This window comes from Mauremys reevesii, linkage group 1 (assembly GCF_016161935.1).
Source record: "Mauremys reevesii isolate NIE-2019 linkage group 1, ASM1616193v1, whole genome shotgun sequence".
Lineage (NCBI taxonomy): Eukaryota > Metazoa > Chordata > Testudines > Geoemydidae > Mauremys > Mauremys reevesii.
The window spans coordinates 244,856,851-244,879,389 of record NC_052623.1 but is presented as its reverse complement, the minus strand read 5'-3'; the positions used below and the strand labels follow the sequence as shown (position 1 = coordinate 244,879,389).

The window sequence follows — 22,539 nt, the reverse complement described above, 5'->3', positions numbered from 1 at the left end:
GTGGCTTGTACACTGCAGTCTGCCCCAGTGAATGGGGGCTAGATGGTGACTGGCAGTAGCCTGATACTGAGGTGAGGTGGGGATAGTGGGTGGGGGTCCTCTGGGTAGGGACACCCAGAAACTGTGGGGGTACTGCCAGGGGGCAGCCCCCAAGAGAAAGGTGTACTGGGGTCTGGGAGGGACATGGGGGGCCAGTGAGAGGCGAGACACTAGCTGACCGACGGTGCTCCAAGGCTGGAGAGCTAATTCCCATACTGGACCAGCAGGAGGCACCGCAGTGGTGAGTCTTGCCGTGTTACAGTCACCTGATACAAAATAACACCTTAGACACTGCTGGTACTTTTCCGCTGGAAACAAAGGAGTCCCACCATGTGTAAATTCTATTTAAGGATGGGAAGCAAGGCAATCAGGGCTCTCCATTTGCCTCCTGACCTGAGAAGGAAGACTGCTGAAAGCTCCTGAAGAAACCAAGGAACTAAACTAGGGGAAGGTAAGGGCTGAGTCCGGGCTGAGAACAGGGGTCTAACCTGTAAAGAGACATAACTAGAACTCTGAGCTGCAGAAACTCTACAACCTGCCTAAGCACCATTTAGGGTGAGAAATTACTGTGTGTAACCTGTTTCTTTAGTGTATTAAACTTAGTTTGTGTGTTTTGTTTTATTTGCTCAGTAATCTGTTTTGTTCTGTTTGCTATCCCTTATAATCACTTAAAATTTACCCTTTGTAGTTAATAAATTTATTGTTTATTTCAAAACTCAGTTTGTGCCATTCATATCTGGGGGTCGGGGGGGAGAAGCTGTATATATCTCTCCACATTGAGGGAGAGGGCAAATTTTTGAGCTTGCACTGTGTAAATCCTTCTATACAGATCAAGACAATATTATTTTGGGTTTATACCCAAAACAATATTGGGAGGTGTGCACATGAGTGCTGGGCAGTCCCCGAGCTGATCTCAGTGTCTCTATGTCCATTTGCAGTTGGGTGAGTCCCTCTCAGTGTGTGTGTGCACGCTGGAGAAGGCTTGAAGGCCTGGCACAGCTAGGACAGAGTGAGGAAACCCAGGCTGGTGGAATGGGCGGAACCAGTGGGACCCCAGCACATCAGATTGCATCCCAGATGGGGAGAAAGGGTCCAACCCATCACAAAACCCACATGGTCTTTTGAAGAAAACTTGAAGGCAAAGGATATAAGAGAAGGCAAGGTTACGGTAGGAGAGGGCAGGTGCAGAGACGGTAAAAATAGAGGATCCAGTTTCAGTGAGAACAAAGAATAAGCAAAAGATTAAGATAACATGGATGGTAGTTATCTGCATGGAGGTGATGTAGGCACTCCTTGGAGAAGGCGAAAGGTTAATGAGGGAGATGGATGTGAGGTTAGAGGGGAAGGCCTGGAGGGGCAAAGGTGATGGTGGGGAAGGGTGTGAGAGAATGAGACGGGGGCAGGGATGAAGGGAGGATCAGCATCAGGACAGCTGTCACTGGATGTAAGCAAAAGAAGGAAACAAAAGTACAGACGAGAAGTAGAAGGGAATAGGGAAGAAGAGAGGAAGCAATAACAGAGGAAGGCAGTAATGGTAAGCCATGATGAGGGCTCAAATCAGAGAGTCAGGTGGAGGAATGATTAAATAGTTGATAACTGATCAATTAAGAGGAAAGTCAGTAGTGAGTCAGAAGTCTGTAACTAAGCAGATAATCTCATACTCAAGTAATTATACAATTATTTGGGTTGGTAAATATTAATGTTGTTGCTTCTAAATGTCAGTAAAAACACACATATATATTACATATAATCAGATTTAAGTTTACATTTACTAAAATTAATACCATCTGGAGTTGAGTTAATTGTTTTTTTGGTTCCATAGTTGAACCCCCAAAAATAGGTTTGGGGTTGAACTAAACATTTTGTTTGACCCAAAACACAATTTTGTTTTGATTTTTCATTTTGTTACAATTCTGGATGGTATTCTTACCTTTAAAAAATCTAGCTAAATTTTTAAATGTCATTTCCAAGCAAAGTCAAAACATTTTGTTTCAAAAAAGTCAAAATGAACAGTTTAGACTCTTTTTTTATTTGACCAAAACTATTCACTGAATTAAACCTGAATCCATGAATAATCTGTTTGCCCAAAAATGCAGGGTTTTTTGGTGAATATATTATTTGCCAAAAAAAGAATCACCGATCTCTAGTATTACTTTTAATTTAAGGGCTGTGTTAGTTTACATTTTTTCCAACAGCATATACTATAAGGCCCTGATCTAGACTGTTTCCTCTGAGGGCTATGGCAGTAAAGAAGATGATGATGATGATGTCTTTGGCCTCATATTAGGGAGAAGTATAAAATGAAAGGTCAGATTATTTTTCATTTATAATTTATTGTATTCAAAAATCCCTTCTAATTTTTTATCCAGGTTAAATAATCCCAGAATTTCTCATAAGTAAATGTCAACACACTGTACTGTACCTCTTGGATCAGTCCCCAACTTATAGATAAAGAGACAATATAAACCAGTTTAGGGTGCCAAATTTAGATTTAAAAAAGTGAGTGTGGGGAAATGGTTATTATGGTTAACATTAATCTGGGTGGAACAGGGTGGCCTGGCCCTTTAAGGATTGGGAGGCCTGGGGCAGCCACACCTGTTCTGAGGTGGAGCCCTGGTTGCACCTGGTTGCAAGAGGTTAGGTAATTGCCTGATGAGTATCTGATTCCTATAAAAGCTGCAAGAGCTCAGTGGAGAAAGAAAGGGCTACAGATTGGTTCCTGTGGCAGGTTGGCTCCCAGCCAGATACCCTGTAGGACAGTGGTCCCCAAACTTTTCATGGTCATGCCCCTCCCACTCCTGTCTGTGCCTTCCCCCAGGAGCCAGATGCGGGAGAGGTGCTGCAGTCAGGGCTGGCTCCAGCCTTTTTGCCACCCCAAATGGCCGGGAAAAAAAGGGAGGGGGGGGTTGAGAGACCTGATTGAGCTGCTGCTGAAGTGCTGCCGAAGAGGAAGGGAGTGAGTGAAGGACCCATCGCTGAATTGCCGCTGCAGACCCGGACGTTCCGCCCCACTAAGGGACAGAGTGCTGCCCCTTTCTATTGGCCGCCCCAGGCACCTCCTTTCTTCGCTGGTGCCTGGAGCCGGTCCTGGCTGCGGCTCCTGGGACAGGAGGCCAAGTCTGGGGCCACAGCTGGGGGTGGGTCTGGGGCCAGGAATGGAGCCATGACTGGGAACAGAGTTGAGGCCAGGGACAGAGGCTGGGCCTGGGAATGGAACTGCAGCCAGGGGCTGCGGCCGCAACCAGAGTCGTGGCTGGAGCCAAGAGTGAAGCTGTGGCTAGGAGCCAGGTCATGGTAGAGCTGGGGGCAGAGCAGGGCTGGGTGGTGCTCTCTCCCCGCATGTGGGGGCTGGCCTGGGCTCTGTTGCCCCCCTACCACCCCGAATGTTCCTCCATGCCCCTCTAGGGGGGCATGCCCCACAGCTTGGGGACCACTGTTGTAGGAGGAAGACTGGTGAAGAGCTTCCAGGAGCAGGGAGACTCTGGGAAGGAAGCCCTTGGTCAGGGGAAGTGACCTGACTTAGCTGTTGGATTCATATCAAATTGTTTGTTTTGGGGTTTTTGATGAAGATTGTCAATGTCACAAATGAAGCCCTGAGGAAAAAGACCTGTTCCAGAATCTGGGTGTGGTGTCAGTCCTTTCTGGGCTGGGGAAACAGGGCAGCAGCCCACATTCATGTATATGACACATGAGATAGGGTTAATCAGCTCTCTGAACTTGCTAAATAAGCGTCCTGTCCTCAGGATTGCATTGATCAGCTAATAAGTCCTTGTGATGTGTTTTAGCTGAAGAGGTGTTGTCATGGTGTACTCTGCTGGGAGAGTTTCTGTGGGTGGAGTTTCTCTGAATGCATTCAGAACTGGAGTTACTGCTCTCCTGCTGGCAGAGTTGAATTAATTTTACTTAATAAGCAGTTTCCATTTGGGATTACTTGCCTCTGGAAGTTTAAATACTCTTCCAAACATGACAATGAGCAGAGGTGTGTCTATGATTATTTTTTGGTTAGTGTCAATAAGCTTTTATTTATGCACACCTATGCAGTTTTGTGAACCTAAACATGAGTACTATATTAAAATGATCCTGCAAAAAGGTGGATCTACTTAACCCTAAGCATGTGATTACTCTTATTGATTTCAGGGGGACTGTTCACCTGCTTAGAGTTAAATAGGTACTTAAGTATTTGTGGGATGGAGGGTCCAGTTCATGCAGTGGTGGGCAAATGACAGCCCGTGGGACACATCCAGCCCGTCAGACCTCTTAATCCGGCCCTTGCTCCCCAGCAGGAGCTTGGAGTCAAGGGCTTGCCCCACTCCGCATGTGCTGTGGCTCCGTGCAGCTCCCAGAAGCAGCGGCATGTCCCCCCATCCAGCTCCTATGCATAGGGGCAGTCTGGGGGCTCCGCATGCTGCCTCTGCCCCAAGTGCCAGTTCTGCAGCTCCCATTGGCTGGGAACTGCAGCCAATGGGAGCTGCAGGGGTGGCGCCTGCAGACAGGGCAGCGCGCAGAGCCGCCTGGCCATGGCTCCACGTAGGAGCCGGAGGGAGGACATGCTTCTGCGGGAGCCGGCACCCCTGACAACCTCCCATGCCCCAGCGCCCTCCCCAACCCTGATCCTCCTTCTGCCCTCCAACCCCCTTGGTCCTAGCCTGGAGTACCGTCCTGCACCCCAAACCTGTCATCCCCAGCCCCACCCCAGAGCCCTCATCCTCAGCTTGAGCCCTCTCCCCCCCACCCCAACTCCCTGCCCCAGCTTTGAGCCCCCTCCCATATGCGAAACCCCTCAGCCCCAACCCGCAGCTTCCTCCTGTATCCCAAACCCATCATCCTTGGCCCACTCCAGAGCCTGCACCTCCAGCCGGAGCCCTCACTGCTTCTCGCACCCCAACCCCCAATTTCATGGCCTGCCATACTATTTCCATACCCCAATGTGACCCTCAGGCCAAAAAGTTTGCCCACCCCTGAGTTAGCTATTAAAACTGTAAGTGAAACTGACCAATCTGTTTGCATTGTAACGTGAGTGAAATGTAATAAACGCTATAAATAGAAAAAGTTAATTTAACATCTTCATAACCTAAGAGGTTAAGTAATAGAGAAAACAAACTAAATCTTAAATAAGTTAAGTGTCCTGTTAACATGGAGACAAATATTGCATGCAGTGCTCAGCATACATAGTCCTGGTGGAAAAACTGTAGTGAATGTTTTCATTTTTAGAGGAGGTTGTGAGTACCTGGTGGTGTGTAATGCACTTTCCACTTTCCATTAAATTGTTACACTGACTTTGAAGTGGAGTCAAAAGCAATCTTCAGAAACATTTGGCAAATCCCAGCAATGCCAGTCTGCATAAGTGATGACAGTTTTGGTGGCTTTTTCATACTGTTTGCAATTCCTGGGCTTAATTCTGTGACATGACCAACATTCATGGTTCCCAAAGAAATTAATGGAATTTCAGGGAGGTTGGCATCCTATAGGAGTAGGTCCCATGGAAGTAGTCATAGTGTACCTCGTAGAGAAGTGCCATCACTACAGATCTTCCTATCCAGGGCCTGGCAAATGAAATAAACATGTTGGTCATTACTCAACATGTTCTGCCCGCTGGGACAGAGGAAATGGAACATAAGCATTTCTCCGTCAAGCAAATAGAATGGGGAACACTGGCACAAACAAGCCTCAGTGCACAGAAGCCAGTGGAGTCCCCTTTACAAAGAAGATACAGTGACTACCCCACAGAATGCCAATGGGAGCATTCCCCTCACTGGATGGATGAAAGAAAAGATGCTCCACAACGTTAGGTGGTGAGGAGGACGCATGTGAGGGCATGCTCTTCTCCCTGGTTGCTAGAGATGAATGGGCAGAGGCTGATTAAGATTTAGTGGAGTCCTGGGCACAAAGAAAATTTGGGCTCCACCCCCTCCTCCTCCCTCCCCCCAAGGCCCTGCCCCTTGGCCTGCCCAGAATCAGGCCCCTGGTAAGAGATGTCCAGGGAGCCCAAACCACTGTGGAAAGCCCTGGACCTTCCACCTGCCCTGGATGGTGCACCCTGGGGAGCTGGGACATAGGCCAGGGGCTGCTCTCACCCCCCGACCCATAGTATGTGGAGGGTCTAGGGCTCCCCACAGTTGCCCAGGCTCCCTGAGTGACTCTTATCACAGCCTAGGACAGTGGTCCCCAAACCGTGGGGCACAGAGGAATGTTTGGGGGGCATGGTTGGACCTGGGTTAGCTCCCTGGGGGTGGGGAGGCAGCATCACCCAGACCTTTTCTGTCCCCAGCTCAGCTCCAGCCATGCCCCAGCCTCAGCTGTGTCTCTGCTCCCAGACGCAGCTCCAGCCCCATTCCTGACCCCCAACCATGGCCTCTGGCTCCCACTTCTGCCTCCCAGGGGACGTGGACTGGGTAAGCGGGGGTGGGAGGGAGTTAGGGTTTGGTGACCCCCCTGGCCTAGGGTTATCATGTGTCCCATTTTAGCCCTGGACATCCTGATTTTTGGGGGACAAAACTGGGCATTTGTCCCATTTTCTCTTGTCAACTGGTGATCACTTGGCAAGAGCAAATGAAACAAATCCCCCGTTTTGCCAAAAAGGGTCTTGCGGGGGAAAGGGAGCGAGTGGTGAGGCTTGGACCAACTCTGTGCAGAGGAGGGGGCTTGGGCGAGTGGCTTGGGCCAGTTCTGCATGGCGAGAGGGGAGAGGGCCAACTAGGCATGGGGGAAGGGAGTGGGGAGGAATATGGTCACCCTACTGCAGGCTCTGGCTTCCAGCCTGGCCAGGGGGCAGGGCCTCAGGAGAAGAGGAGGAGCAGGGCAGCAGATGAGGGAGAAGATGAGCGGGGGAGTGAAGCCAGAGTTCCGGCGCTCCTGGGGGGCCCCCAAATTGGCCAGGGCCACTGGGAACAGGCGGTAATCCACCACTCTGAATGGCGTGCTTTCTCCATAAAGCTCAATAACTTGCAGACAAAGAGCTTGCACCCGGTGGCCAAGAGCTTGCACCCAGTGGCCAAGAGCTGTCTAGCTGGAAATTTGCGGGGGGTCCTCGTTCGGGAGGAGCCCTTATCTGGTACGCTGTGGGGAGGTTTGGGTGGAGAGTGGTTGGTTCATAGAGGGCTCTGATCTGGTTTGGTCTAGGGAAGCTTGGGTGTGTGTGTTCGTTCTGGTGAGGGATGTGGGTCTGGTCTGATTTGGAGGGTTGGTCTGTTTTCTGGGGGGGCACAGTAGGTCCTGATCCTTCTTTCTGTACCTCTCTGCCTGCAAGGAAGGACAAGCAAGGTTAGTATGAATAATGATGCTATAAATAAAATGTATTGAAGTTCTTTGTAATTTTTATTTTTAAAATGTATTTAAGTTTTAAATCCACCCCAATTTCATACAGAAATGTAATTCAAGTCCTGGTCGTATGAGAAATGTGAAGGTTGAGTGTGAAGGTTCCGTTTTAGTGGGGAACATGGCTTTTCTTAGCTTTTTTTACCTACTCTTTTATTTTGGGTTATTTTTATATATATAATTTTATGTATACTTGTGTGTATTTTCTTTGCCCTGGGGCTACCATTGCAGGTACCCTAGTGGCAGCTACCTCCATCTGCAACTTAAACTTGTAAAATTTGTAAATCTGTGAAACTGTGTCAAAAACAACTCTTACAATCATTGCCCATGGGGACCCACAAATATGTTTGTAGGGGAAAAACTTCTGTGTTTAACATCAGATGTGCGTCATCTTGGAATGCCCAAACAACTATGAATCCATCTTGGCTGCCCTTCTCCCCACTCCTCAGGTATGGTTTCCTGCCCTTTCTACCAAAAGGCGGGAAACCAAGCAACCATGTGACTTGTGATCTGGCCAGTAACAGCAGGGCATATACGGGCTAGCACATTAGAAGGATGGGGCTGCCCTTCTGAGAGGCAGAGTTTGGAGGTGCTGCTGCTGCAACTGTTGGAGAGCACAGCAGACATCTCAGCTCTCCAGGTTGCCTCAGAGGAGTACACTGACCACTGCACTCATTCAGCGGGGTGCGGGAGGGTAATTCTAGTTTGCATGCAGAGAGTGTGTGACCAGCTGCCACTCTTTCACTGAGGACAAACACACACCCACAACATCGCAGTGGGAGTACAAGCCAAGTCATCACTGGGGTAGAGCTGTCATCACCTGATCCTGAGGTCCACTCTGGAGTCTGGAGCTGTCCTGTTGTCATGAGGGTCCTCAGAGCTGCAAGACATGGCAGTGGTTCATTGATCCTCCGTCCGGTTACCTGGGTCCCATCCTGGAGGATGGAACTTATCCTCAGTCACAGTCCTTTACTTACCTTTATATCACCTGTTGTGGGGGTCCTTGCTTTACCTGTGTTCCTATTCATTTGGTTTACCTCTGGTTTCCCTTGTTTAGAACTGTTGATGGTTTAATAAATACCTTGGTTATTTACACCCACACATCCTAGTTGGTTTATTTTTTTAAGGGGCTAACAACAAACCCTGATGATAGATGCAGGTAGGGGGATGTTCCTTTAGACTGGTTCTCTGTCAGCCTTACTAACCAGTCAACATGTTTGGTGGCAGGACCACAAAAGGTTAATTTGATTTGTGACCAGCAGATGCATGCTCTAGGAGCTGCTCTGTGGGAGCCAGGTAGAATGCCCAATTCCTTCCTACCCTCTTTGGGCCCTGGGGCTGTGCAGCACTTCTGTAACCAACTAAGAGTCCAACAGGCACCCTCAGTAGTCTTCAGATACTGATGGGGGGGATGGGAAATGGGACAATGTACCTTGGTGCTAAGAAGGATGCATGTGTCCTCATTTTGCCACTATGTCAGCATCAGTATAGTAGTTACCTCAGGACCCTAAAAGTACATCATCTCCCACTCTGTTGCTGCTGTCAGGGGAAGATTGAGCAAAAGTTGTTGAGCCCACTGTGGGTACTCCAAAAACATGTGGCCACCAACAGTCACTTGTCCTAACTGTGCTTTAGACAATTTCTGTAAAGAATGGATCATTTTAACCTATTTTGCATTTAACCTATTTGTATATATTCAAATGAGGATGTATATGAAACACAGTGAGTCTTTGCATACAGTGGTACTCAAACATAAGAAAAAGATAGGAAGTATGGCAAGAGACCACCCTGGCTGAACCAGGAGATCTTCAATGATCTAAAACTCAAAAAAGAGTCCTACAAAAAGTGGAAACTCGGTCAAATTACAAAGGATGAATATAAACAAATAACACAAGTATGTAGGGACAAAATTAGAAAAGCCAAGACACAAAATGAGATCAAACTAGTTAGGGACATAAAAGGTAACAAGAAAACACTCTACAAATACGGTAGAAGCAAGAAGAAGAGAAAGACAGAGTAGGCCCATTACACAATGAGGGGGAGAAGACAATAACAGAAAATGTGGAAATGGCAGAGGTGCTTAATGACTTTTTTGTTTTGGTTTTCACCAAGGAAGTTGGTGGCGATTGGCTTTCTAACATAGTGAATGCCAGTGAAAATGAGGTAGGATCAGAGTCTAAAATAGGGAAAGAACAAGTCAAAAATTACTTAGACAAGTTTAGATGCCTTCAAATCACCAGGGGCTGATGAAATGCATGCTAGGGTACTCATGGAGCTGACTGAGGAGATATCTGAGCCATTAGCAATTATCTTTGAAAAGTCATGGAAAACGGGAGACATTCCAGAAGACAGGAAAAGGGCAAATATAGTGCCCATCTGTAAAAAGGGAAATAAGGACACCCCGGGAAATTATAGACCACTCAGCTTTACTTCTGTACCTGGAAAGAAAATGGAGCAAATAATTAAGCAATCAATTAGCAAGCACCTAGAAGATAATAAGGTCATAAGTAACAGCAGGGATTTGTCAAGAACAAATCATGTCAAGCCAACCTGATAGCTTTCTTTGACAGGGTAACAAGCCTTGTGGATGGGGGGAAGCAGTAGATGTGGTATATCTTGACTTTAGTAAGGCTTTTGATACTGTCTAGCATGACCTTATCATAAACAAACTAGGGAAATGCAACTTAGATGGAGCTACTATAAGGTGGATGCATAACTGGTTGGAAAATGGTTCCCAGAGAGTAGTTATCAGTGGTTCACAGTCATGCTGGAAGGGCATAATGAGTGGGGTACCGCCGGGATTGGTTCTGGCTCTGGTTCTGTTCAATATCTTTATTGGTGATTTAGATAATGGCATAGGGAGTTATAAAGTTATAAAGTTTCCAGACGATACCAAGCTGGGAGGGGTTGCAAGTGCTTTAGAGGATAGGATTAAAATTCAAAATGATCTAGACAAACTAGAGAAATGGTCTGAAGTAAATAGGATTTAATTAAATAAGGACAAATGCAAAGTACTCCACTTAGGAAGGAACAATCAGTTGCACACATACAAAATGGGAAATGACTGCCTAGGAAGGAATACTGCAGAAAGGGATCTGGGGGTCATAGTGGATCACAAGGTAAATACGATTCAACAGTGTAATGCTGTTGCAAAAAAACCGAACATCATTCTCAGACGTATTAGCAGGAGTATTGTAAGCAAGACACAAGAAGAAATTCTTCTGCACTACTCTGTGCTGATTAGGCCTCGACTGGAGTATTGTGTTCAATTCTGGGTGCCACATTTCAGGAAAAATGTGGACAGATTGGATAAAGTCCAGAGAAGAGCAAAAATGATTAAAGGTCTAGAAAACATGACCTAAGAGGGAAGATTGGAAAAATTGGGTTTGTTTAGTCTGGAGAAGAGAAGACAGAGAGGGGGACATGATAACAGTTTTCAAGTACATAAAAGGTTGTTACAAGGAGGAGGGAGAAAAATTGTTCTTCTTAACCTCGGAGGATAAGACAAGAAGCAATGGGCTTAAATTGCAGCAAGGGCGGTTTAGGTTGGTGTAGGGAGCCAGGGTGGCTTCCCTCCAAACCTGAGGGTAAAGAGCCACTCTCTCAGCCTGAGGAGGCAGGGCCAGACCAAGCTTTCTCCACCCTCTGGAAGGGAAGGGTGGAACAGGAAGTACAAATGGCGGGGCCCTTAGCCCAGTCAGAGCAGCACCTAGGGCTGCCCGTGGGGGGGGGCGGGGTGGGGTGGGGGGGCGGGCAGGGGCAAGTGTGGCAATTTTCCCCGGGCCCCACAGGGGCCCTGTGAGCCCTGGCCCAGCGGCAGTCCGGGTCTTCGGTGGCATTTTGGCAGCGGGGGGCCCTTCAGTCGCTTCCGGTCTTCAGCAGCATTTCGGCGGCAGGGGGCCCTTCAGTCGCTCTGGGTCTTCAGCAGCATTTCGGTGGTGGAGGGCCCTTCAGTGCTGCCGAAGATGCAGAGCAACTGAAGGGCCCCCTGTTGCCGAAATGCTGCCAAAAACCCGGACTGCTGCTGGGTGAGTACAAGTGCCGCAGCTCCCCAGCTTTGCCCCAGGCCCCCTGAATCCTCTGGGCAGCCCTGGCAGCACCAGGGAGAGAGGCAGATGCAGACTGCTGGCTGCTCCCTTCAGACCCTGCTGCTGGTCCAGGGGAGGCCCTGGACCAGAAGAAACCTGACCTGGAGGAAGGACAGGGGCTACCAGGTCTGCCCGCCACCAAGAACCCAGAGGAGCTGGAGGAACCTGAGGTGGTGGGGGAGCTGGAACTGCCAGCAGCCGAGTACCCGGACGAGCTGGAAGGACCGAAGGGACTCGCTCAAGGGACCAGGTAGGAAGGAGCCCAGGGACAGAACTGCACAGTGCAGTGAGTCTATTTGGTCAGCGTGTTGCAGAGGGACCCCGCTGACCCAGTGGCAGGACCCTCGCCCCGCCACCGTTAGGGCCCTGGGCTGGAACGTAGTGGAGTCGGGTGGGCCTGTGTTCCCGTACCCCAGCCAACCTGCCTCAGGTAGCAAAATCTCGATAGCGCTAGAGACCCTTACCAGCACTCCCCTGCCTGAGGGGCGCACTAGAGACCCTTTCTGGTGTCCCTCCCTCCGCTAATTCCCTAGCTACCCACTGCCCCCTAGCGGCTCGGTGGGCCAGCCAACACAGGTCACAGTTGGACATTAGGAAAAACTTCCTAACTGTCAGAGTGGTTAAGCACTGGAACAAATTGCCTAGGGGGGTTGTGGAATCTCCATCATTGGGGATTTTTAAGAGCAGGTTGGACAAACACCTGCCAAGGATGGTCTACTCTAGAAAATACTTAGTCCTGCCTTGAGTGCAGGGGACTGGACTAGATGATCTCTCAAAGTCCCTTCCGGTTCTGTGATAACAAGCTGATTTAACAATAGGTGTGCTATTTGTCATTATGGTTTTTGTTTTTTAATAAAACCCTCTGTGCACATAATCCAGCCTCAGAAACTGAGTGTTTCTCTTTCCATCTCCTCTGCTCCCCACTCATCTACCACTGTTGTGCTCTGTTTTTTTCATGCAGTCTCACCATAGTTTGTATGATAGTTCTTCTCTGTAGCTCCTGTCTTCTGGAACATTCATCCTGTATCTCTCTTACACATCAGCTCTCACCATCTTTTCACAACTATCATTTGAAAATACATATTTTTTCTTGTTTTGGGCTATTTAATTTTAACTTTTCAGTGGTATCGTTTATATTGCATCTGTATTGCATATATATATAAAGCAGTTGTGATTCATTTCGGTATGGAAGAATATGAAATCAAGTAGTGGTGTTTTCAAATGCTGCCATTTAAAGGCGCAATGGCATGGAGTAACTAGAATGACAACAGAGCCCTTGCTCTAGAACTGAGGAGAAGGGGAGTTCCCACCTTTCTTCCACTGACAATAGTCTGTCCTTTCTCCAGTATATCTTGTTCTGACAGCCTGCAATTCCCAAGTATCCATATGCTCAGGGTCTAACTGATTGCCATATTTGAGGTCGGGAAGGAATTTCCCCCCAGGTCAGATTGGCAGAGAGACCCTGGGTTTTTTTCACCTTCCTCTGCACCATGGGGCACTGTTCACTTGCAGGTTTAAACTAATGTAAATGGTGGAATTTCTGTAACTTGAAGTCTTGAAATCATTTTTTGAGGATTTCAGTAACTCAGACAGAGGTTAGGGGTGTATTACAGGCATGGGTGGTGGGTATAATAAGCAAGGGGAGGCTGTGCCTCCCCTAGCACAGCTGTCCCTGCCGCCCGACCCCTGGGCTGTGGTGCCTTCCCCCACCTCTTCCTCACCCTGCTCTGACTCTTCCTCCTCTCCTCACCTCCATCCCCCCCTTTGGAGGTCACCACAGCTGTGGGCCCTGTCCTCCTCCAAAACCCTCCATCCCTGTGTGTGGGGGTGGGGGTGGGGAACTTTACACAAGTGAAAAAGCCTTCAAGAAACCTAGTAGCAGATCACTGAAACTGTTAAAGGGCTATTAAAATTGTAATGAAGCCATTTAACAGGCATTTGCCAATGCACAGAAGCCTTTGGCTACATTCAGCTGGCTTTTATATTGTAGGAAAATATGTTGTTGGGGTTAAAAACAGTTTCCAAACGACCCACCCATCCATTATTCTCTGTACCGAGCAGGAGTACTTTTGACTAACCTGGCTCAAGGAGGAGCTGACATAGCCAGTGAGTTTGTTTCTTGATCTAGTCATTTTATTCAAACCCAGTTTAAGCAAAGGAATCTGGCAGGGAATTCTGTGTAAGAAAGGTTATTAAACTACTGCCTTAACGCAGGCTGCCAATGACAGACACTTTTCAAAAGGAGAGATTAGGCCTCAGTTTGGCAAAGGTAGCCTGGCTTTTCATCTCTCTACACAGTATACCCGGAACTCCTGACCACGCAGAGGAGAATCCATCTGGCAACTGATCTATAGCTGTTGCTTGTTCAGTTCCCTTGGGGAATGTTATTAGTGCTTTACATGAAAAGGGGAGAGGGTCTCGCAGGGGAGAGGGCAGCAGGGCGAGGAGGTGAGCAGTGAGCCAGCTGCACGGCAGGTGGAGGGAATCTAGTGGGGGGGAGGAGGAGGAGGAGAGCAGCAAGTGGGCGAATCCGGGGGACGAGGTGACCGGAGGGGAAGACCTCAAGGTGTGTGAGGAGAGGTGAGTGGTGAGTCAGTGCTGGGTGGGGCCTGGGGCAGAGGAGGGCTGAAGTGTGGGTTGGCCTGTTGGCTGAAGAGATGGGACAAGGAGCTAGCCTCCCCCAGGGGAAGTTTCACCAACCGCCCATGATTACAAGAGTGGGTGGGTGACTGAGGTTCTGTGTCCTGCCATATGCAGAAGGTCAGACTAGAGCAGGGGTCTGCAATCTTTCAGAATTGGTGTGCCAAGTCTTCACTTATTCACTCTAATTTAAGGTTCGCGTGCCAGTAATACATTTTAACATTTTTAGAAGGTCTCTTTCTATAAGTCTATAATATACCGGTATAACTAAACAATTGTTGTATGTAAAGTAAATAAGGTTTTTAAAATGTTTAAGTAGCTTCATTTAAAATTAAATTAAAATGCAGAGCCTCTGGACCGGTGGCCAGGACCTGGGCAGTGTGAGTGCCACTGAAAATCAGCTTGTGTGCCACCTTTGGCATGCGTGCCATAGGTTGCCTACCCCTGGACTAGACTATTATGATGGTCCTTTCTGACCGTAGTCTATAAGTCTGAGTCTATGAACAGGGAGGATTCTTTTACTTGTACTTTGATTCTTTAAGGCATTTTACAGGGACATAAGCTGTGATCTACTCATAGGTTTCCATTCTTCATGGTCTGAAAAATCCTGTCTACAGTACAAAACAACACTTAAAAGTTTTTAAAAACTTGGCTGTAGCTCAACTGTGTCCTAACACTTTGACCACAATGTCTGGGCAGAGTGAAGTCATGTCAGAACTGTGTTTAGAAAACATGCTTTGTCTTAACTTGTCAAAAGTTGCTTAGGGAGGGACAGACTTAAGGTTGTTAATTTCCAATTCAGTTTTGTATACAGGGATTTAAAATATTTCAGTGTACCCTTAATGAGAAAATCAGGACCTGCTAACTTATTTTAAATATCAAAAACCTCCAGTGTGAGGGTTCTCTTGAGTATTTTCATTAATTACTTATACTTTCTTAGTTTTAACTGCAAGAGTGTATGTAGATGAATATAAATATACATACTACAGTGGGGTTATTCACATGAGTAAAGCTAGGTAGGTGCCTCCATTTCCCCTCTCCCTGCATGAGTGGAGTCTCTGTTACCAAAATTACTACTACTACCTTAAGCACTGACCTGGGGCCACCTTAGTGTGCACCATACCTCTCAAATGCACCTTATTTTAAGGAACACTACTCATTTTATTCTCCAAGTTCCACACACATTAGGGGTTTCCTCCCTTTTACCCTGGAAAGTTGTTTATATAGGAAATCTTGTGTCTCCAATTAAACCAAAAGTTGTATGCAGTGCTGGGAAAGCCAACCCTTTGAGTTTCCTGCAGGAATAATTTTGGTACTCATTCAATCTTTGCCATACTGTATCCCACATTTGGGCCTTAGAAGTTGGAGGGAGGTGATACATGTGAACTAGAGTGACCCAACAGCAAGTGTGAAAAACCAGGACAGGGGGTGAGGGGTCATAGGAGCCTATATAAGAAAAAGACCCCAAAATCGGGACTGTCCCTGTTCCCTCCCCCCCATCTGGTCATCCTAGTGTGAACAACTTTAGGGAGGGAAACTGGTGTCAGGTTAATTGCGCCCTGCCGGGGTTTTCTCAAGGGCTGCCCTCGAGCCTGCTTCGCTCCCGGGGCGGGGAGTTTCGGCTGCAGTTGCACCGGACTCATCCCCACGCAGGTGAGGCGGAGTGAGTCCCGCACCTGCCCCGTACTTTGCCGGGTCTCTCAGGGCGCGCGCTCCCTGGCCGTGGTTTTCTGCTGGCGCCCGCCCAGAGCTCACAGAGCGGCGGGGTTACGGGCAGAAGCGGCTCCCACGGAAAGTAAAACGCCGCCCTCGGCACGAGCCCCGTGCCAGGCCCCCTGCAGGGCGCGGACCCATCCCGCTCCAGGGCGCTCCGTGCGCAGCCACGGCAAGCGCGTCCCCGGGCGCGTCCCCGCGGCGGCAGGGGCGGGGCCGGGCCGGGCGGTTGGTGCGGTTTCCTCTCTCCCCCATAGGTGTTGGCGGCGGCGGTGACGCGCCCGCGCTCGTGAACGCGCGCACCCCCCTCCCCGGCTGCGCTGGTAGCGGCGGCGGCGGCTCGGCCATGGCGGACCTGAGCGCGGAGCGGCTGTGCTCGCTGCCCGGCAACTGGAGCTACGGGATCAGCCAGGGCGGCCGCCTCTTCTTCATCAAGTGAGTGCGCGCCCGGGTCGGGCCGGGCGGGGCGCGGGGCGGTGGCGGGGCTGGCGCTGACTGACCCGGTGTCTGTGTCCCCCCCGCAGCGAGGAGGCGAAGAGCACGACCTGGCTGCACCCGCACACCGGAGAGGCCGTGATCACCGGGCACCGCCGCAGCGCAGGTAACGGCCCCGCCCGCCCCCCGCCGGGGCAGCGACCGCAGCCCCCCAGCCCCCTTCCCTCCCGAGCCTTCGCCTCCCCCCGGCCCAGCCATTTCCTCCCTCCGACCCCACCCCAGCCTGCTCCTCACCCCACGCCCGCCGCTGGCCCCACCCCCTGGAGCTGCCTCACCCCTGCTCTGTTCCCCCAGAGCCTCTTGTTCAGCCCCCCTCAATCCCCCCCCAACCGCTGCCGCCTCCCCCGTCAGAGCCCGCACAGCTGCATCCTCGCCCCCAGACCCACCTTACCCCCAGCAGCGCTGCTTCCTCATCCCTCCTTTCGAGACCTTGGTACCTAAAGAGAATTACAATAGGTGGATTAGAAATGCCTAGGGAGAGCCCACTAACTATAGTCATCTAGAAACCTTCCCCCCCGCCCCCTTTCCAATCTAGGCTGAGAGCGTGTGCGTGTTTCTTAGTGACAGAGAAGGTGGCATGGGTAGGAGGAAAAGGGGCTGAAGCATGAGGAGTAATTTGGGGGTGGAATCCGTCTCTTCTGTGGCTGCTGTTTGTTCCTCTCGGGAGAAACAGCAGCAGAAGGAGGTGTTGGAGGAGGAGGAGGATTTTCAGCAGACGCTCTGGAGACCCAGAGCCAAACTCTCGCTGCTGGAACTGCACGCAGGCTGCAAATGCCATTGGGAGGCTGTGTGTGTTTATAAATGCAGTTGTTTTCGTTCGTGTAAACTATGGGGTGAGAGAAGGAGACTCTGTAACTGAGCAAGTTATTGGAGTATTCCTCTTTTGCATTCAAGTGGTTCTTTATTTTAAAATATCACGCAGGATTATTGAAAAACATTGACTATGCTCTCTCCCTTTCTTCTTTTCCTGTGAGTTGGGAACAGTTGGAGGAGTGGGTTTCTTATTTTAAATCTCCCTACACTTTTAGCTGCAGTGAATAGTTGTGAGTTATAACCATGAGCCTTTGAATTGCAGGAAGTAGAACCATTGGTTTGGTGCTCTTCCCCTGTGTAATTAGCATTCATATTAACTTAGAAATTATCTTAAAGCCGCTATGAAGGGGTAAATCGGCATATGTACATGAGGTACATTTGCTGTGGACATTGCTGCTAGTCACACATGAATTCCTTGTTAAATAACTGTTAATGGCTCTATTGAATCACTGATGTTTTATCCTAATCACTTAAATGCTTGATATTTATTTCTACCTCCTTGTTTGCCATTATCCTCTTTTAGAGGAAACAGTTTTGTTATGCAGTATTCAGGTATTGGTCTAAAAGGGAAGTTATTGGCAGGTAAACTTAAATTTTCTTTTAACATTAGTGTGAAGTATTTTCTGTGTGGTATCAAACAAACCTGTATCTGTATTTTCTGTTTTAATGTGCACATGTGTTCATTCATTTCCCGTATGTAGACCGAATTTTGTAACTTATTTTGGCTGATTTTGGTTTTGTAACCTAAATTGAAGTCTCAGTCTTAAGGAGGGATTCTACCCAAATAACTGAGCTACGTGCACTTTTGCAAAAAACGTCATTCAAATATTTTACACTGTTAGCAGGGGATTGATTGTCGTCTTTAAAGTCCACATCCCTTAAGAGTTGAGGTAGTATCTACTTTGTGAGAGCACCAGTTATGAGAGACTTGTGCTTTCTCCATGTGATGGCCATTCCTGTTTACACCGGAGAGGCATCCTGTTGGTCCATACTTTCCCCATGTCTTTATCAAAAGTCTCTAGATCCCCCCCTTCCCCGAGGCTGCGATATGTCATGAAGTGATCTTTAAATAGCCTTTATTCCCTTAAATCCACACAAAATCCCCACCTTTTACAGGCTCGGGGGCAGATACCTGAAAGTCCCACTACCTACATGTTAGGTGCTTAAATACCTTTTAAGGTATCTAATACCTTTAAAAATCTGGCCCTCAGTTTATTCTATCAAGATTTTACTTCTCTAGATGGGGCTTCTGCCTTGTTGACTCATTTTGCTTAGGAAACTGATACTCAACAGAGGGAAAAAATAAGTCACCTCTTTCCCCCCTAGATGTGAGGTAAATGTATTTTCATGCAGTGTTGAACAGAATTGTAAACGCTGCAAGAAAGTTGGTGTGTGTGTGTGTATATTACAGACAGTGCTTAGTGATGTACCTATGCTAATATAAAACAAATATCTTCTGTGGTGTATTTTAAGAGATATCATGCTTGTTAGGGTGCATGTGACTTATGCGCACTGCAGAACTTTGTAAATTGATTTGCTTAAATCTTTACCTTATCAAGTAATTTGGAACTACTACTTTTAAGATTAGGCCTGCAACAATTTCAATTATTGTTTAAAGAGAAGGAACACTTCAGGGTTTACATATGTCCTTACCTGAATTACTACTACTGAAAATGCTAATCTAATTTACATTTCACCATTTATATTGTTTTCACACTACAGGGAATGGTTTAAGCCCAGACAATTTTTGTTGACTCTCTATAAAATCTTTAACAGTTTGAATTTTGTCTATATTCTCTATGTAGACAAAGGTACATATTGGCCAAGTATGCACATTGCTGTAACTCTGTACTAGTCTAGCCTATAAAACTTATGATGTATCACTTCTTGTTTTCTAGACTTACCCACAGGTTGGGAAGAAGCATATACTTTTGAAGGTGCAAGATACTACATAAAGTGAGTTGAATGATAGTTTGTCAAGATACTAAAATTTGAAATTTCCTAAGGGTGGCTGTATATTATTCTTAGTGAGTACATTTTAATTCAGGATTAAATGCAATGCTATGAATAATCACTTTAAAAGGAGTGTGCACTGTACTATAGCAGAGAACTTTTATTTAGTTTATTCTACATTGTGACTGCAATGATTTCTTGAACTTAGTGTCTAGATATTTTTTGTTGAGCACTTCAGGTGCAGATGGAAACTATCGTATGTGGTACCCATCTAGCAAGAAAGCCTGAGTTTGTGTACATATGTGCTTATGTGATGTGTGTATCTAAAAAGTTTTCAGGAGGACAGTTTTTAATTTTTTTTATCTCTTGTTGGGACAGGATTCCTGGCTACCAAACATCATATTTATAGTAATTACATTTTAAAACCACTAAACCATCAGTTTTGGTTTTAATCTGATTTTTTCTTTTATCTTACATTTTTTTCAGAAATTCTGCAAAAGAAAAAACAGTCTGCATTTACCATTGTGTGCTTAAATGTGTCATATTGGAACTTTAGCACAGTTCTCAAAGTAGTTTTTCAAATGTCTGTCTTTGATTAATGAGATGAGTTTATTTTTGTGACTTGACCAGATTTTTATAGTAGAATAGAATGAATTGATCCTTAAGCTGTTTTCAGAATTCTTTAGTTTATTAATATTTGGATCGAAGAAACCATGTCTCTCCCTGCCTCCCACCTCTTCCCCCCCCCCCCCTTTAAGTGATTGGTTCAGGGAAGTGTCCACTTCAGTTGTTTTGTGTAATATTCTTTTAATTGAGGAAACAGAGGGAAGCTGCTTTTTTTTTTTTTTTTTTTAAGTCCAAAGTAGGTGTCAGATCTGTGCAAACCTCTTAAAACCTTTTCAGTGTGAGGTGAACAGAATATTTTACATTGCACCTCCCTCACGCAAAAAACCAAAACAAAAAATCACAACAACGTAAAATATAGAGGAGTGCATCCTCCTCTTCTGTTCAAGCTTAGGCACTCCAACAAATTGTAAACATCTTCAGACTTACGAAGGTATTTCTTAGTGTATTGTGGTCTTATATACGTCCCTTACTTGCATTAGTAGTGTATAAATGGGACAACTCTTATGAGTAAGCACCACTAATGTAAGAATGGTAGGCTACTGCCCATCTTTCTACTATTCTTTGCAGTTTTCTTCTGTGAATGTTGAGGAAGGTATTTGATATTTAAGTTGTGCCAGATGGCAAGTGACTGGTAGAATATAAATGCTTGTATTGATCTGACCCACTGTATAAATCTTTTAGAACTGATTTTGAATTTTCTGATTTTGATTGTAATAGCAAAACTTGCAATTGGAATCTGTATCAAGCTATATTAAAAGGCCTAATTGTTGATGGACTGTGACTTGTAGTTCTGAGCAGCTTGATTGTCAATATTAAAATGTTCTTTCCAAAGGCTACTCTACTATAATGCATTCATGCAACTTTAGGTAGAAATGCTGTAAAATGAGGCAATAAAGAAATAAAATGTTTAAAATTGCTCTGAACTGTGTCAGGAACCTGCTAATTAAGAACCATGCTGTTCATAGTGAGCACATTTTTGCAAATGTTCAGACTTACAGCTCTTGTGGCACTGGATGTTGTTAGAAATGTTATCTGAAGTATACATTGCTGATGGTACTTTCAACACCAAATAGTTAAATATACTTACTGCATCTCTGAGAATATACGGTGCATTTCACTGCAATGTGCTTGACATGTTATAGCAGTAAAGTAGTGTATCAGTTTATACTTTAAAATGTGAGGGACGAACAATGATGTTCTTGGCTTTAGTTTGTGTTCATTGTTTGTAAATGCAGGATTTGAGACTATTTACACTTTTATACTATGCTGGCTTTTTTCCGTAAAATTTCCTACTATTCAGCTCCACAAGCATTGGCAACAATGAGTGGTATAGTAGACAAGGTACCTTAACCAGTCTTGTCTAACTTGTGCAGTGCAAGTCTGGATATGCAAGTCTGAACCCAAACTATACTTGTGCTCCCACAATTGGTGGAGAATAGGGGTTGTTAGATGGGAAAGGGAGGCGCTAGTATGGACAAGATCATAGTGTGAGGCAGTTTTCACTGTAACACTACTCATGTGAATATTTTATGTAGATACATTGTTTTGATACTCTAAAATGAACTAGTCATTAAGATGACTATTTAACACTTAGAACAATAGTAGAAAATAAAATATTAGACTCTTGTGGATTACTATTAAATAAGAAAATAGGAAAAAGACAATTAGTTCCCTCTTTGTTCCCAGTTAAAGGTTGTAAAAGAGAAGATGATCCTAAGTTGTATTTAAACAGGGAGTAGATGGAAGTTAGTGGAACTCTGCGTTGGTGTTTTTAGCCGTGCACTTGTGTAAATTTTCTCTATGGTATGCTATAATGTTTTCCAAGAGAAAATAGGTGAAAATATTTATTTGTGTTCGGAAACTTGAATGTAACTTTTGAAATATGATTTCAAATATGCTGGCTGAGTTAGAACAGGGGTGGGCAAACTTTTTGGCCTGAGGGCCACATCTGGGTGGGGAAATTGTATGCAGGACCAGGAATATAGGGCTCAGGGCAGGGGGTTGGGGTGCGGGAGGGAGTGCGGGGTGCGGGAGGGGGCTCAGCAGGGGGTTGGGGTGTGGGAGAGTTGCGGCATGGGGCTCAAGGCAGGGGGTTGCAGTGTGGGGTGCAGAAGGGATTTGGGGTGTGGCCTCCGGCCTGGCACTGCTTACCTCAAGCGGCTCCGGGGTGGAAGTGGCGTGCAGTGGGGCTAAGGCAGGCTCCCTGCCTGGCCCTGCGCCGCTTCTGGAAGCGGCCAGCATGTCCAACAGTGGCGGTTGGGGCTGGGGTCGGGTGGGGCAGGGGACTCTGCCACGTGCTGCCCTTGCCTGAGGGTACCAACCCTGAAGCTCCTATTGGCCATGATTCCCCATTCCTGACCAATGGGAACTGCAGGTGGTGGTGCCTGCAGGCAAGGGCAGCACACGGAGCCCTCTTGCCCGCTCGCAGGGACGTGGTGCTGGCCGCTTCTGGGAGTGGCGCAGGGCCAGGGCAGGCAGGGAGCCTGCCTTAGCCCCGCTGTGCCACGGGCTGGATTGAAAGCCCTGACGAGCCGAATCCAGCCGTAGTTTGCCTTCCCCGAGTTAGAATATTAAATGAATTTTTTTAGAAATGCTGTGTAATCAAATTGAGGTAATATAGAGGAGAATATGCATCAAGCAAATCTTAACTACATGCTTAGAACTGGCATTAAACAAATGTCTCAGATTACATTCTGTATTGAAATGTGATTATTTAAAGAACACTTTTTGTTGGGGTGCATCTTTTCATTTTCAGAATAAGTAAAGTTTGTTATTCCATGTTTCTATTTTAGATTTTCTGCTTGGCTTTGGTTCTATGCTAATTTTAAAGCACAGATAGGTAAATAGAGTTCTGTTT

The 22,539-nt window shown here is 46.9% G+C and overlaps 1 protein-coding gene across 4 annotated transcripts in view; it reads left to right on the top strand.

Moving 5' to 3' along the window:
- Window positions 1–15,595: 15,595 nt before the first annotated feature.
- PLEKHA5 (pleckstrin homology domain containing A5) overlaps window positions 15,596–22,539 on the top strand; it is a 285,024-nt gene continuing 278,080 nt past the window's right edge. The window contains exons 1-5 of one of the 4 annotated variants that reach the window (XM_039544509.1): window positions 15,596–15,734; window positions 16,052–16,229; window positions 16,319–16,395; window positions 19,001–19,058; window positions 19,542–20,568. In XM_039544509.1, the coding sequence (XP_039400443.1) occupies window positions 16,141–16,229; window positions 16,319–16,395; window positions 19,001–19,058; window positions 19,542–19,611 (294 nt within the window). In that variant the 5' untranslated portion in view covers window positions 15,596–15,734; window positions 16,052–16,140 and the 3' untranslated portion in view covers window positions 19,612–20,568. Of the gene's footprint in view, window positions 15,735–16,051; window positions 16,230–16,318; window positions 16,396–19,000; window positions 19,059–19,541; window positions 20,569–22,539 lie in introns of those variants that run through there. The other 3 variants (XM_039544466.1, XM_039544476.1, XM_039544484.1) reach the window with 3 other exon arrangements.